Source organism: Pyxicephalus adspersus, chromosome 1 (genome assembly GCF_032062135.1).
Source record: "Pyxicephalus adspersus chromosome 1, UCB_Pads_2.0, whole genome shotgun sequence".
NCBI lineage: Eukaryota > Metazoa > Chordata > Amphibia > Anura > Pyxicephalidae > Pyxicephalus > Pyxicephalus adspersus.
In genome coordinates, this window is record NC_092858.1 from 117,197,254 (window position 1) to 117,213,666 (window position 16,413).

At 38.0% G+C, this 16,413-nt stretch overlaps 1 protein-coding gene across 1 annotated transcript in view; it reads left to right on the forward strand.

Annotated features, from left to right (window-relative positions):
• MAPKAPK2 (MAPK activated protein kinase 2) overlaps positions 1-12,929 on the forward strand; it is a 33,820-nt gene extending 20,891 nt beyond the window's left edge. Inside the window, exons 7-10 of the mRNA XM_072411814.1 lie at positions 784-908; positions 9,587-9,672; positions 10,579-10,659; positions 11,237-12,929. Coding sequence (XP_072267915.1) covers positions 784-908; positions 9,587-9,672; positions 10,579-10,659; positions 11,237-11,371 — 427 coding nt within the window. The 3' untranslated portion in view covers positions 11,372-12,929. The remainder of the gene's footprint in view (positions 1-783; positions 909-9,586; positions 9,673-10,578; positions 10,660-11,236) is intronic.
• Positions 12,930-16,413: the final 3,484 nt, after the last annotated feature.

Below are 16,413 nucleotides of genomic sequence, written 5' to 3' on the forward strand. Positions count from 1 at the left end.
CAAGAAAAAAAATATTCTGAACCAAATTGTATATAGAATTATTTAATAAAATATAGCAGAATAATATTTAATGAGAGAGAGATTGCAAGTTGCACAGATATTGCACTACAAGACTATAGTGACAGGAAAGCTACAACTTACTTGTCATAGGAGTATGACTTGCTGCACAAGAAACCCAGCACTGCTCACCTCAGAATGCCCTCTCTCCCTCTCTGCCCCACTCCCCACTTTTACACAGAGCCTTCTCACACTGAAACACATCCCCACATCCCTATAGACTGCTAGGAAACAGCAGGGAGGGGTAAGGCATGATTTTAGTGCAAGGTCCCTTGGAGAGGGTGGAACGGCACTGCAGCCGTTCCCCTCCCTCTCCCTGAACGATCCCGGCATCAGTGTTAACGAGGCTGCAGAACGTAGGGGCCATGCTGCAGGGAGGATGCCAGGCTAGATGGAATTGCAGCCACCTGCCTGGCCCCCCTTGGAAGCGCCGACAGGTTGTAGTTGGACCATAAGACACATCCCCATGTTTCCCCCACTTTTGGGGGGGGTGCGTCTTATGGTCCGAAAAATATGGTAAATAAAAAGTCAAAAAACTTCCTTTAGCTTAGTTTTTAGGCATATACCACTGTGTTTAAAATGCTGCAAGATGATTTTAAGGATGATCTGTAGTTCTTTGTTCAAAGAATGTGTAAATCATGTGTGGTGCTTTTTAAGTAGTGCAGTACTTTTATGTTGGTTTAATATTAGGCTTTTTAATGTTCCCTTTTTCTCCTTTTTTCATAGGCTCTGTGGATATCCACCATTTTATTCTAACCATGGATTAGCTATATCTCCTGGGATGAAGAAAAGAATCCGCATGGGACAGTATGAGTTTCCCAATCCAGAGTGGTCTGAAGTGTCTGAAGAAGGTGAGGGATATTTACAAACTTTTTTTGTATTACTCTCATTCTAAATCTGCCAATGTTCAAACTTTTCTAAGCAATGGTCCTTAATAGTGATATCTTCCACTAAGGAATTCCTGACTGCCTATACCATTTTTATTCTTTATTTTGGCATACCTAGGTTATCTGAAAATCTGTATTATCTTTTTATTTTTTTATTAAAAAATGCAGTGAGTGGCTTACATCTTTCTCACACACACACACACACATATATATATATAGTATATGGTATATGGTAGAATGATCCTTGTCACTGTAGAACAGGATGTGCATTCTACAGGATAGCAGGCTTCTAAATATAATTAATTTAAAAACGCCTGATAAAATGCAGCTATCACACCTAAGCATGGGTTTTGAGTTTGTATACGCTTCTAAGGGAGAGGAAATATTCAGCTTAGGTGAATGGCTTTCTTATGGAGAGGATATTGGTGGTGTATGATATATCATGGACTTCCTGGAGGGGGGGAGTGTGCCTTTGTACTTCCTGGTGAGAATCCTTTGGTTCTCCAGCTTTTGATAGAGCCCAGTCTGTTTCCATATGTCTAAAACTCTTGTTGTGATGTTGACACTAAGCATCATGTGATCAGAGATTCCAAGCACATAGGCTTTATATTTAGCACTGGAAGCTTAGTAATTTACCATAGGGGCAGACTAGGTTGATTGGCAGTAAATATTCTAACTATGCATGGAGTACTGGCTTAATGTACAGCATTTTCATACTATATCAAAGATAGACAATTTGTGTTTGAAGACACGTAAGTCGAACCACCTTCAATTATATCATGCAGATGCATGCTCAGTTTAACAAAAGTATGGGTTTTGTAAGGGCCTTTTGACCCTGGAAACATGTGGAAAAGAATTCTGATCTCATTTACTCACTTTGGTCTGCACTTTTGTACAATTATTGGGAAAAAAAAAATCTTTAAAACTTGTGAAAGTTTATAGTTGCACACTATTATAGTGTAGTGTAGTTATATGTGATCACCGGTCTCTTTATTGGGTACAGCTGTGTTCAGAATATTAGCAGTGTGTCAAAAAAAATAAATCTTAAAAATCCTTACAATAGCTTTTATTTCCATACATGCAAATGCATTGGTAACCCTGCGCATATTTCAAATCAAAACATGAACAATTTATCAATATTGTGTTATTCCTTTACAGAAAGCAAAGAAAAGAGGTTATTGGGCTTTTTAAAATATTAACGTGTAAAGTTCAATTAGTGAGGTCAATGACTGTTCTTACTGATGGTCAGGAAATGTTGTACATGCTGGTAATAGGGCATCTATCCCTTAAATGCAATATATAAAAAAAAAAAGGGTCTATCTGGACCAGGGGTCAGCAACCCGCGGCTCCAGAAGGAGGGGGGAGGATGGCTATTCCCCTTCCGGTGTTCTAAAAAATCTACCAGGGTGCGTGTACAAATGGGCGTGTACAATGACATCATCGTCAGGAAAGTTTCACAGCTGTGTTTGCGTATGAATGCAGCATGTCATGTACTGCAGCCTTACATGTACAAACCTCCATATCCTCCCAAACAGTATGTCATAACGGCTTGAAATTTTCAGGGTAAACAGGGGACCCTCATAGCTAGCAGTACCCTTAATTTCATTTTCTCACCTTTGACAACTTTCAAAATATGTGGGTCATAATTTAAAAAAAAATGTAAATTTGAACATCGGGGTTGCAGTTTTAAAAGTAAGTGTGTCTAGAAGCCCGAAATTAAATATACAAATTATGGACCCCCGGGGCCACTTAAATAGCAAGGAGATGCGAACCCCCAATTTTTTACCTACCTGTCACAAAACTACAAATGTCTTACTACACTACCCTGGTCCCTTCCCTACTTTGAACCCCATTTTCCCTGGATCGAGATGTACAAAAACCAAAAATGTAGGTGCAAGTGGGAGCCAACTGTGTGACAACACCCCCTAAAATTTCATCATTAGGCCATTTTTAGAACATGAAGAACTCTACCCTGTAAAAAAAATCTACCCTGTTACACATTGGTGGAGGCTTCCAGCACCTGAATCCCAATTTCTCAGGAACGAGGGTTTACAAGTGAACAAAATTAGATGTGCAAGTTGGGGACACCTGTGGCGAACACCTAAATTTGAATGTTTTTCACCTATTTTTCACTTTTTACGTACTTGGAAGGAGGGGTGGAGAGAAAGAGAGAGAGGGGAGGGGACATTGTATTTTGTGAAAAGTATTGTATGGTTATGTGATTTTGTATATTTGGTTTTGTTTGATAATATAAATAAAAAAAAGTTTTTAAATAAACACCCCCCAAAATTTCATCACTAAGGCATCATCAGAACATAAAGAACTCTGCCCATCAAAAAAATCTACCGTTACACACATTACTGGAGGCTTTTAGCACCTAAACCCCAATTTCTCATCAACAGGATGGTACAGTTAAACAAAATTAGAGGTGCAAGTGGGGCACACCTGTGGCTAGCACCCCCTAAAATTTCATTAAAACATCATTAGGCCACTGTCAGAACATGAAAAATTCTGCCCGTCAAAAAAATCTACCCTGTTCAAATGTAAGTTTAAGATTTAATCCTACAATGTAATATTTGATATACATAATTGTGTGTAAACATTTGATATACATAATTATGTAGGCTATATATTTATTTACGTAACTTTATATTAATATTATATATATTTAATTACTTAAATTCTATTTATCATTTACCAAATAAATTATGTATTTAGGGAAAACGAATTATGATTGCTGGCCTTTAAAATATAAAAGTATATTCAAGAATAATTACTGATTACTTTAATCATGAGTATATTAAGTCCAGTGAAATACAATAAATACTGCTCAAATTCATAAAATAAAACATGATACTGGAGGCATAGTTCAGTGTTTAATTTATTTCAAAGTAGGCCTACACATGCACACTGCACTTTCTGTTTGTTGTATTCTGTTCATCCTAGGTGAAGTTTTTAAAAAAAGAATAAAACTTTTAAAAGTTTATAAGCTGTGTTATGTTTTGCGGCTCCAGACTATTTTTCTTTAGTGGAAGAGGAAAAGAGCAAAATGGCTCTTTTGATAGTAAAGGTTGCCGACCCCTCATCTAGACATTGTTCAGAAGAACAGCATATTTTCATTGCTGGACCTTAATTTAAAAGAAAACTTGTGGGGCAACCTTGAAAATGCTGTTTCTGTGGCAGAACCATGAAATATGGAAGAATTGTGGAATGTAGTTCAATCATCCTGGACTGGAATACCTGTTCACAGGTGCCAGAGGTTAGTTGACTGCATGCAACACAGATGTGCAGCAGTGCTCAGAAGCTAGAAGTTAAACAACTAAATATTAGGTAAATGATACAAAGTAAAGCAAAATCTTTAAACATGTTTTCAGTTATAAAGTGAATCTTTGTGTTTGTAAAGAAGAATGCAGACAGTGCTATTTATTTTTATTCGAACATCTTATTCCCCTTTCTTTATTTTCTGTCAATTTTTCTTCATGGTTTGATTTGGAATAGAATGTGCGGTGTTCCCAATGCATTTGTGTGTATGAAAATAAACCTATTATGATGAACCAATCGTTATTCACCTTCAAGCACCCTGCTATTATTCTGAACACAACTGTACATCTTTTCAGCTGCTTTTTAACACAAATATCTATTATTCAAGGCTACCTTCAGCAGGATAATGCACCTACAACTATCAAGTGACTGGTTTGCATGTACTGCATGCCCACTCCTCTACCCTGTCTCCTATTGACCTGTTCAACCTCTCCCTTTCCCTATGATCTTGCCCTTAGCCTTTAAACTTGCGGTTGTTCTTCCACTTTTGAAGAAACTATCCTGAGATTTCCTCCCTAATCTCTAGCCAACTCCCTAGGTGCGTTAGATCTAAACATTTACAAGGCTAAATGTGATAACTCATAAACACACACTTTTGAACATTTCTAATTTCCAATTATCTACAGAGGTCATAGGGGTTCTTCATGCTGAATTTCAGTTCTCAGTGTATTCCAGCGGTACTGCTCCGAACTGAATTTTCTCACTAAAGAGCTGTGGACCTCCACTAGTAGTCTTAGGATCGCAGTGAGGTAAACCTTGTCCTGCAGTATGATGAGGTAGGAACAAGATGAAGTGAAGAGGTGCTTATGATAGTAGTATGGGTGACACCGGTGAATAACATTGTGGCTTAACAAGATCCTTCACTATTTTTCAAGATCCTCATTCCATCCCAGCCTAACCAATCAAGATAAATACAAAACATTATTGTTAGCTTTAGGGAAATCTATCCTCTGTTTTGTGTTAGTGGTTTGGCATCATAGTTCCCGGACTAGATCAGACTTGGCTTCTTTTCTTTACATACAGTCCAGTTTTTAGGAAAACCCACCTGAGCACAGGCTACCTAGTAAATCACTTACCTTCCTCCCTATTTAAGCAATCTCCAGTGTGAATTCTATGCCTTATACTGCATGCACATTGTGGCTCCCTGCTTTCCATGAAATACCCATATCCAAGTTGACAGCTGGAGGCCTCCAATATGTTGGCTGACTGATAGTAATGATTGGGGCTGTTGTGTGCATGCCCAGTAGAAAGATGATTTTTTTAGTAGCAAAAGCAGAAACTGTGGTGTTTTAGCAGATAGGCTTCACTCAAGGTGGTAGGGGAGCTGAACGGCAACTGTAATTAAATATAACAGAACAGAGAGACATGTTTAAATGGCCAGGATGCTGTTAAATTATTCTACATTATGAACAGTGTCGCAGCTAACATTAGTTTGCGCCGCATGTGAATGGGCCTCCAGTTCTTATGTTTTGTTTTGCGTGTGTGTTCTTTTTCCAGTTAAACTAGGTGACCTATATCTACTTACAGTCTAACCTTTTTAGCTTTGTAAATTAATGGTTTCAACATATCCTGCATCTACCAGTAACATGTGTGAATGGTCTAGATTTAGAAAGATTTTCTAAATTTCCAGAAATTGCAAATACTTGTTCTGTACGCTATTTTTGCCTACTTTTTTCTCCCATTATCCTAAAGTTTGGGTGAATTAGTTTTACAAATATACCACTAGATGTCCTAACTATCTATATCAATGGTGTCCAAAACGTCGATCACGATCTACTGGTCCATGGTAAAGGCAACGTGCGTCGATTGCAGAGCCCTACCTTACCCCTCCCTGCTGGGATATCCCTATAGGGATTCTGGCGATGTCTTTAAGTGCACTTGTGAGAAGGCTTCTGTAACGGTGGGGAGGAAGACAGGGAGGGCTGAGGTGTGCAGTACTGGGCATGGCGGAGGCAGTGTGATGGTTTGGGCGTGCATGGCTGTCAGTGGCACTGGGACACTAGTGTTTATCAATGATATGACACAGGACAGAAGCAACCAAATTAATTCTGAAGTGTTCAGAGACATACTGTCTGCTCAAATCCAGCTAAATGCAGTCACATTGATTGGGAGGCATTTCATAATACAGATAGACAATGACCCAAAACTTACAGCCAAAGCAACCCAGGAGTTTAATAAAGCAAAGAAGTGGAATATTCTTGAATGGCTAAGTCAGTCACCTGATCTGTACCCAAATGAGCATGCATTTCAGTTGTTGAAGACTAAACTTCTGGGTCGATTTTCCATGCAAAAATCGGTATTCCCGAGTCAGACTCGGGGTACCTAAAAGCAGAATAAAACCCCAATTACCTCATTACATCGCTGTCCTGCTGGTCCCTGCAGGTCATGGGGACACGTCTGCCTCCTACGATTTCCAGCCGCAAAATGCAGAGACGTCCTTCGGGGATTCCCGTGACGTTGGTGCGGCCAGGACTTAGCGGTGGGAAATTCAAATAGTTTTGAGTCTAATACAAACAAATATTCATATAATATATATAATTATATTATAAAAATATTTATGGACCTAAGTGTGTGTGTGTGTGTGTATATCCAAAAATATTGACACCCAGAAAATGCACCACTTCTCCCAGAAAATTGTTGCAAATAAAATGCTTTGGTATTGTCATGTTTAACTTTTGTTGGCACTGAAAGAACACAAAGAAACAGAAAAGAAATCCAAGACATTCCACACAAAATTTCATATTTGATAGCAAACCCTTTGGAAGAGTCGCTTTCTGTAACAATCCATGAGTCTTTTACATCTCTGTTCTATTACGCTATTCTCTAAATTCTCCACTAGAATTTTGGACCACTCTTTCTTTGCCTGCTGCTCCAGGTCTCTCAGATTTGAAGGGTTCTGTCTCCCAACTGCTGTTTTTACATCTCTCCACAGGTGCTCTATGGGATTTAGATCTGGACTCCTAGCTGGCCACTTCAGAACTCCCCAGCACCTTTTGGACAATGACCCAAAGTATACTTTGGGTCATTGTCCAGCTGTAAGACCCATGACCTCGGCTGGGACCTAGCTTTTTGACACTGGGCCCTACTTTTCATCCCAGAATTCTTTGGTAGTCTTCAGATCTTTCTAATACAATGCAAAAAGTCAAGACTACCAGTGCTTAAAGTGGCAAAGCAACCCCAAAACCTCTGTAAACCTCTGCCACGTTGGACTGTAGGGACCGTGTTGTTTTATTTGAAGACTTCTTGTTTTCTGTAAAAACGCGAATGATATGTGTTACCGAAAAGCTGTATTTATGTCTCATCTATCCAGAAGACTGGGTCTCCAGCCATAGCGTTCCTTTTCATTCAGAAGGAATGGCAATGGATAGTGCGAGCTGACACTGTTGTATCCTGTGCCTGCAGGTCAGCTTGAATTTGTTTGGAAGTTGATCAAGGTTCTTTATCCACCATTCGAACAATTCTTTGTTGTAACATATCAATATTTCTCAATTGTCCATGTCCAGAGAAATAGCTACTGTGCCATAGGCTGTACATTTCTATACAGTGCCTCCAGTGATGTTGCGCATCATGGACACAGGGACATTAAGATTTCCGGAGATGGACCTTAGAATTGGCCATGCTTTTCCATATTCTGGTTCTCAAATCCTCAATATTTTGCTGTGCTTTCTTTTCTCCATGCTCAGTGTGTTACACACAGACCTCCAAATCTGAGAGACCTGGAGCAGCTGGCAAAGGAAGAGTGGTCCAAAATTCCAGTAGAGATATGTAAAAGATTCACTGATTGCTACACAAAGTGATTACATCAGTTATATCTTCCAAAGGGTGTGCTACCAAGTATTAATTCCTGACAAAACATGTTTCATGTGGAATGTCTGTTTTCTTCTTTTTTCTTTTTTGTGTTCTTTCCATTCCATCAAAAGAAATAAACATGACAATACCAAAGCATTTGTAATTGCAACAATTTTTTGGAGACGTGGTTCATTTTCTGACAAATTCAAGGGTGCCAATATTTTTGGCCAGGACTGTGTGTGCCAGTGTATTGTGACCAAACGCTTCAGTAACCATCCAAAAACAGCCGGGTGGCTACTGAAAAATGCTGACGGGTGTGCCCGGCTAAAAGGAGCTGGGGTGAACACTGGTGTACTCCCTATAACACCCCAGAATATATATTAGTGAGTGTGTTCCGGGAAGAATGGTAATTACTTCTACATTTCTGTTGAACACTTCCCAGTCAAGATGAAGACTGCATAAGAGAACTTATGTAACACACTTCTGTGTTAGCAGTTGTATTTAAACATTATTAGAATTGTCAGTGTAACTATTACTGGGTGTCATTAACCAACTGGTTTTTTTCCCCCTCTGGCATAAAGCAATTTTTTCTCCAAAAAGTTTATTGTGCTGCTTTTTTTTATATGTGTTTTTATGAATGTAGACCCAAGGTTGTTTTATTTGAATGCCGGTTTATTCACCAACACAGTAGACCATGCAGGTGATAACATACAGTTATCCACCAAAGCATTAAAACCACATGTATAATATTATGTAGGTCCCACATTGCTTCAAACTGCCAATGGCATGGACTCCACAAGACCTTTGAAGGTGTACTGTGGTATTGGGTAGCAACACATTAGCAGCAGATCTTTACAGTGCCAGCTCCCCATGTGGCACCTGAGTGTAAAAAAACATTCTCTATCTGTTTTCTAGCTCACAACTTTTGTTTGTGATCGATTTTATATTCTACTGCCATGCACCACAGTGCATTCTCTTTTCATGGCTGCTGTTTATGTCCAATGCAGTGCATTCTCTATTTCACTCCAGCATGTTTTATACTGCATTTGTTTCATACTATCTGCAGTGTGTTCCCTTTTCCTCACTTCAAATGTTTGTGATCTTTGCTGCCCACTCCTGAGTTTACTTTTTTCTTTCTCTGTAGTTTTTTTCCAGAATACACACTCCTTATCAGTGTTTCTTGATTCAACAGTTGCTTAGTAATGCTCACACTCTTCTAAATAAATTCTTATGAAAGGTAGATCAGATAAATTGTTAGCTATGCAGGTCACATCACTTTTCTCATTCAGGTACCCATGGCTGCTCCCAGTCTATGACAGATGGAGATCTATTCTGTTTTATAATTATTTTATTACCAGTACATTAGCGTTTTCATTGCCATACACATGAGACACTTTGCTTGTTTGCTTTTAAATTATTTTTTTTTGGCTTTTTTTTTTTTTTGTTTCTAGTAAACTTTCAATTTTATTTGCATTCTTGGCTTACGTTTAAGAACCTCAGTTTTAAAATCATTGATTCTTTTTTTTTTTTAGTGAAACAGCTGATAAGAAACCTTTTGAAGACTGATCCAACACAGAGAATGACTATAACAGAATTTATGAACCACCCCTGGATTATGGTATGTGAACAAAATATGTTACTAGATAATATGGAAATGGGGGGGGGGGAGTGATTTTTCATCACTAATAAAATGATTATACTGTAGCTGAACTGTTAATGGTTACATTCTGTTTCATACTAAACACCTTTATTTTTTTTAAACCAGGTAAATGAACACTTTCATATTTTATGTTTAAATACATGCTTTAGCCATTAGGTGGTGCACTATGCAGGAAGTTTTAATATTGAGGTTTCAACATCTTTCTGGTACAAAAATGACTCTTCTTCCTCCCCTTCATCCCCTGCATCAATGTTCTGTCCTTGCAAGACTGCAACAGTCTTTAAGAAATCTCTAAAAAGTGTTAACATGTTTTAATGCACCTTAGAATGGTGCATGCTGTATACCATCAGCTGTTTCATCAGTTTCCCAGCTGTTAAATTATTATATTACTCAGTGTTCTTATGTGTGAGTGAGTAGTTTTCTATGTAATGTTCATGTGTTTAAATGTAAGGGTGAACTGTACTCAAACACACATAAACACAAAACATATAGTTCCAGGTCATTTGAAAATAAGAAATATTTCAGTAGCACATTTGTGTTACAAGGGGGCTCTGGGTTAGTGGTGGAGGGTGACCGGTTATCCCGGGGCAGTATAGGTCAACTCTGTTGTGACACAGGGATATTCTCTCTAACTGTGCCAGTAGTATCTCACCATTTTGCTAGTGTTTACAGGTAATTTATGTTAGTTCTGATCTGAAAACATAGGAAATAGAACTGACAAGTGGTAAACTGAACAGATCCCATCACACAAACTTTTGTGTTTTATGTAGGTTATTTAAAAGGAATCCTAGATCTTGTCATCTTGACATAAACAGATATGCAATTTATTTATTTTGTCTTTTTTTTTTTTTTTTTTTACAACAGCAGTCTATGCAAGTGCCACCAACTCCACTACACACCAGTCGGGTTTTAAAGGAAGAAAAGGATTTGTGGGAAGATGTTAAGGTAAGAATTGAGAAAATGATTTCTTTATCAAAGTAATTCCTGTTTTCAAGATTTTTTTTTTTAATTAATAGTAGATGTTTTTGCAAATAGTGAGCTAGTGTCATAGTGAGCTATGTCTATAGTAAATGTTTTCTACATTGGCTACAGCTTTGGTACCCGCCTCCCCCTTGGCCACTTCACTTACAACTAGGCATAGGATCAGGCATGAGTATTCCTGACAATTAAACAAGAGCGGCCATTGCTTGTATTAGGTTCCTATGGATCTAGAAGAATGTCAGCCACTGCACAGAGGCTCCTCTGTGTGCAAATGCCTAATAAAAATGATAGGGAATTAAGATGTCCGAGAATTTTGTTACTTGCAGTGAAGCATTTTAGCTCCTGAAACTGAGGCACCTATGCACTAAATCAGTTATGCTAAATTTAGGTCTAAACCCCAGCAGACCACTTATTGAGCACTACTGTAATCTAGACTTAAGGGACTGATCATAGATATTGTTCACAACTCGGTCTTACTTTTTTATTTCTTCTAATATATGCTTTTTTCTTTTAATATATACTTTTTTTTTCTCCATTGCAGGAAGAAATGACCAGTGCTCTGGCCACAATGAGGGTTGATTATGAACAAATTAAAATAAAGAAAATAGAAGATGCCTCAAACCCTCTGCTTCAGAAGAGGCGGAAGAAGATAACACCTCATGTTGCCACTCACTGAGCTTATGCCTGTTCACTCTACCCTAGAACTGTTAAAGTCTCACCAGCCACTGTTAGCTGCAACTGTGGCTTCTAAGTGCCACTGTAATAATAGGGGAAATGGCTGTGCATATTGGGACTCGCTATGTACTCCACAGTCTGGAAGTTTCATTAAGTTTTTTTTTCTTTTCTGTTTTTAGAGACTATCCACAGTGTGTGTGCGCGTGTGTATGTATGTGTGTGTACATATATATCTGCAAATGGACAACTTTTGTAGGCAAAATCAAGCTTTTTGATAATTCCACCCAGTACAAAAATTTTAGTTACATGGCTGCTTGTAAATGGAATTACGTGGTGGCTGACGATGTTTTCTAAGAACTCTAGTGCAGAGCTGGCACCAAACACTGACTAAAGGAACTAGCAAGCACTGTAATTTTAATCAGTAGGCCCCCCTAATGTAGAAGAAATACAATAAGCTATTGAAGTAGCAAAATTCATTTTTAGAAATATTAGGTTTGCAGGTCATAGGCTCTGCCCTAGTAGCTAAATAACTCAAAATTTCTAGTTCACACATGTGGTCACTACAAAGACATGGTGGTGCCAAATACACCAATTCATTTGCACATATGTGGTAATCCATGTATTTGGAAATCCAGATCTAATGTATTGAGCAATGCCACAAGTGTTTCCATGTTCAAAAAAAGAGGCCTGCCCGTTACTGGAGTACAACATCGTAGTCTGTTTGTAATACTGTCCTTTGTTGCTCACCACTACTGCTTGTCCCATGTGTATGGCGGTTGTGCTTAGACTGTAGCTCTGCAAAGCATTACACTCAGGGTCATGTCCTATTGTAAAACTGATTCGGGACTATGAAATCATCTTTGATTACCACTTAACTTTAGCAAGTAGGCCTTCAGCAGGAAGCTATAATTTAGCAAGTAGGCCTTCTGCAGGAAGCTATATTTTGCTTAGGACGCCTTAAATGTTTAATGAACCCTGGCCCAAGTTGTGCTTTGCAATCTGACTTCTTAGGCAGACGTCTTTTCCTTTTTACATCAACTACTCAAAAAGTGAGAGAAATAAAAACCTGACAGAACCCACCACCCATACACACATGAAAAAAGGTGCTTTTATTTGTGTTTTTATCTTGTCCTGATGGCCAACCATGACGTCAGCAAATGTTTCTTCAATGGACACAGCAATACTGTTTTAATCCTTTCAGGCTCTATCCAAAACTGTTTTCATTTTTTAAAGTTCACATTAAATTGCAATTAGTTGCTACTGAATAGTGAGCCATGTTATCTGCCAAATGCATGAACGGAAGGAAGAACCTGCATTATTCAAGACCAGCAATCTCACGTTTAACATTTTGCAGACTTTGAATAAGGTTGCCATGTTTATACTATTTGTTACATGGCACGATTAGTGCCATTTGTGCCTTGCTCTCTTTCCTTCTATGTGCAAGATTGTTTTATTGCATATCATATAGAAATAGATGTCTTATTTTGCTTAAATATAGCTTTTATTAATACATTTTCTGATTGTTTGCTATGTCTTGTTAAAATAGCATTATATTGTCACTCTGTATGTTTTGTTTTGTGTTTGTCACATTCATTTAAAGTATAATTCAACCATTTTTTTATTTTATTGGTTTTAGTTTGAGTTGGCAAGAATTAGAACCTCTGTCAAGTTGCAGTGCAATTCCAGCCCAAATTTTGTTTGTTTTGGATACAGTAGGAAAGGGTTCAACATCTCAAAATTTCTGTTGCTTCCTTTGCTCCTGTTGGGGAGAATTTCTATCTCCATTCCTGTCTGATGGTAGCCAACAAAACACGAAGTGAGGGGTAAAGTTGGTCGTACAATGCAAAATGGTTAGAGAGTGTTAGGGGGATCTAGACATCTTATAGAAAGAGGTTCTTATCTTTTCCCAAAAAAAAAATTAAGCTAATGTTACATTATTAGTAATCTTTCTTTAAAGGTAGCCAGAAGTTTAGACTTGAAATGAATATTGTTTTTTATTCACATATAAATGGTGTGCCAAGGGGACAGAGCATCATTGTTGGATGTCACAAAAGTACTTTATAAATATAAGCTAGTTATTCACCGCTCATACTTATCTTCTGGCTTCAATACTTTGACCCACAACAACTGTAGATAAGTAATTCTAATGACATTGGCGATAATGCTTATGTGTTTTTTATGAATTGATATGGAAAATTTTAAAGTCAGGTTAAGCCAAGAAACACATTTCATAAGGCAGACAGTAATAGTAACCTCCTGATTTCCCTGTGATTTTAATGTATTCTATCTCCAAACATCTTCACACAGGTTGGTTAATCTATAGCAACTGAGTAGTTTCTCCTCTGACTTTGACTATCTCTTGAGGACCTTTTTCAGCAGCTGCAAGGAAACCTGTAATGGAAGCTGCTACTATTGCCCTTTTATTGAACCATTAGCTTCCTGGTTCTGCTACTTCTGACCCCCATCAGAATTTCCTGACCTGGGAATTTCTTTGGGATCATAAAGTTGTAAGTTCAGAGACAGTGGAGCAGCCAACTTTTTGAGCAGGAGGTCAATAACAGCAGTCTTCCTATTTCTCTAGCTACCTCTTTTAGGATTGGCTGAATAGAAAAAGCAATTTAATTTATTTACTGGCGTATGTTTTTGCTATTAGTATGCTAATATTTGCATAGTTTAGAGAGAAAAATAGAGGCAGCGTCTGGCTTTTCTTTTTTGCAGTAGCTCCAAATCTGTCAGCCTTATTTTCTTCTTGACAAAATTTGTGAATTTATTGCTCTTATATTTTTTTATATATTTTTTTTCCAACTGTGTTCTATAATTTTTTCTGCAAAGCAAATTATTTTTGTTCTCTGCTCCTGTGCGAGTTCCACAAATTCCAAATTCTGTTAAAAGCAATTTTTTTTTTTTTTTTTTTTTTTTTTTGGAATTCTTGTAAAAGTATAATTTTGTATGATCAAATTTGTTCTACTAAACAGTTTTAGTATTTGGAAAATGGACTTTGTACTTTTTATTTTTAAATAGATGGCTGCTATTTATACAAATATATGTACACCCTGACAGTGAACTTCTTTTATTGATCCTTTTGGTTTTTTGAATTTACCATTGAAAACATTTTATCATCCGTTGGTATGTGCAAAAAAGAAAAAAAACTTGTTATGCCACAAATCCAGCAAGTTCATAGGTTTCTGTGCTCATAACATAGGTAGGGTTTTTCAGCCCTGCCCCTTTTAATTATGTAAACTACAGAATACCTCCTCCTGTGTTATAAAAAGGTGATGATCTGTTTTTCTAATGTACTTCCTGTCTTAAGAGGGCAATACCAATACTCTATAGATATAGTACAGTGAATGAGTGCTGTCACCTTAGGGCTAGAAGAATGTTACTGTACAGGTTGAAAGAAGCCCTGGCTGGTAAGCTGCAGTATATAACATTTTTATACTGGGGTTAGATAAACTTGATTCTTGGACATCTCTTCCTATGGGATTGTGAAAGATGTCTGAAATGTTTGAATGCAACACAGTCAAAAGAAGTGGTAATAGTGAGCCATTGAACTGTTCACAGAAGAGTGGTAAGATTCTAAAACTATAATAAAGAACACTGTATATAGGTGTATGGATACAAAGTAATACAGTGAGGAAGACTGCATACCTGTTCCTTAAAGAGTGATGACATAAAAAGTATCAGTTCGTATAATCTCAAAGTATATGTATAAAAAAAAAAATGTAAATTTACATGTGTAAACCCTGAAACAGAGGACGGGCTTACAGACATGTAAAATTGAATCGTAATGTTACAACACGGTAACACACAATTTTATTATGACCTCAAATGCAAAAATCTGCGCAAGATATTGCTAAAAGTTCACAATACATACTAGGACCACACTCTCCAGGCCAATCATAAATATTTGCTTATAATTTACTCTTTAGTGTGACTATACAGTCTCCCATATATTTCAAAAAACGTCATATTCCCTAAAGTGTCCATGGATAATGATTGCATATATTATATATATATATATATATATATATATATATATATATATATATATATAAATTTATTTATTTATTATCTAGTAAAGCGTCATTACTTTGCTTTCTCCACAGAGGGTTTTAGCCGGTTGCTCCGCCCGGCTGCCATGCCTCCCCCGCTCACCTCGTTCACAGCTTTAATGCTCTGGACAGATCTCAGTGAGGCTGGCTGCTCTGTGCTGTCACCCAGAGAATTGCCGCTGTCGGTGAGAGGTGGGGGAGAAGCTCAGCACACAGCTCAGCCTTGTTGGGAGTGGCTCACAGGCAGCCCTGCTCCCATATCTGATAGTATGAGCTGGCATTTCTATTAAAAGAAGCTGCTTCTAAAATGTAACCGCCCGAATGGGCGTGTACAATTGTCATCATCAGCAACTCTGATCGAAATCATTTTGTGCAAACCTTTATCCCCTGAACCGTAAGTTTTAACGACTTGAAAGTTTCAGGGTACACAGGGGGGATAGCCACTGGTAACTAAAATAGCAGCCCCCCAGCCTTACGAAGTTTCAAGATATGGGGATCACAAAATTAAAATCTTATGAAAATACAACACTGGGGTTGCTGTTTCAAAAGAAAGTGCACCTAGTAATCTTAAATTGAAAATACCAATTAGGAAACATATGCCACTTAAATAGCAAGGAGCATTGGGTTGGGACCCCATAACATCTGTGGCTACCATCCCCCACAATTTCATCACTATGGCATCATTAGAGCATAAACTCTGCCCACTAAGACAAAATGGGGTTCAGGTACTGTAAGGGTACTGTCATGGTAAACAGGGAGGTGTGTTTTGATGGACAGATTTTTTTATGTTGTAATGATGCCATGGTGATGAAGGTTTGGGGTGTTAGCCACAAGTGTCCCCCACTTGCACCTTTATTTTGTTTCCCTGCACCTCTCTGTTCTAGAGAAATTGGGATTCAGGGTAGAGAAGCAGACTCGCCAGTGTAAAGCTGCCGGAGATGCACGGCTCCGGCCGCGAGCTTTTTCAGTTGCTGAATAGCGCGACGGCGTA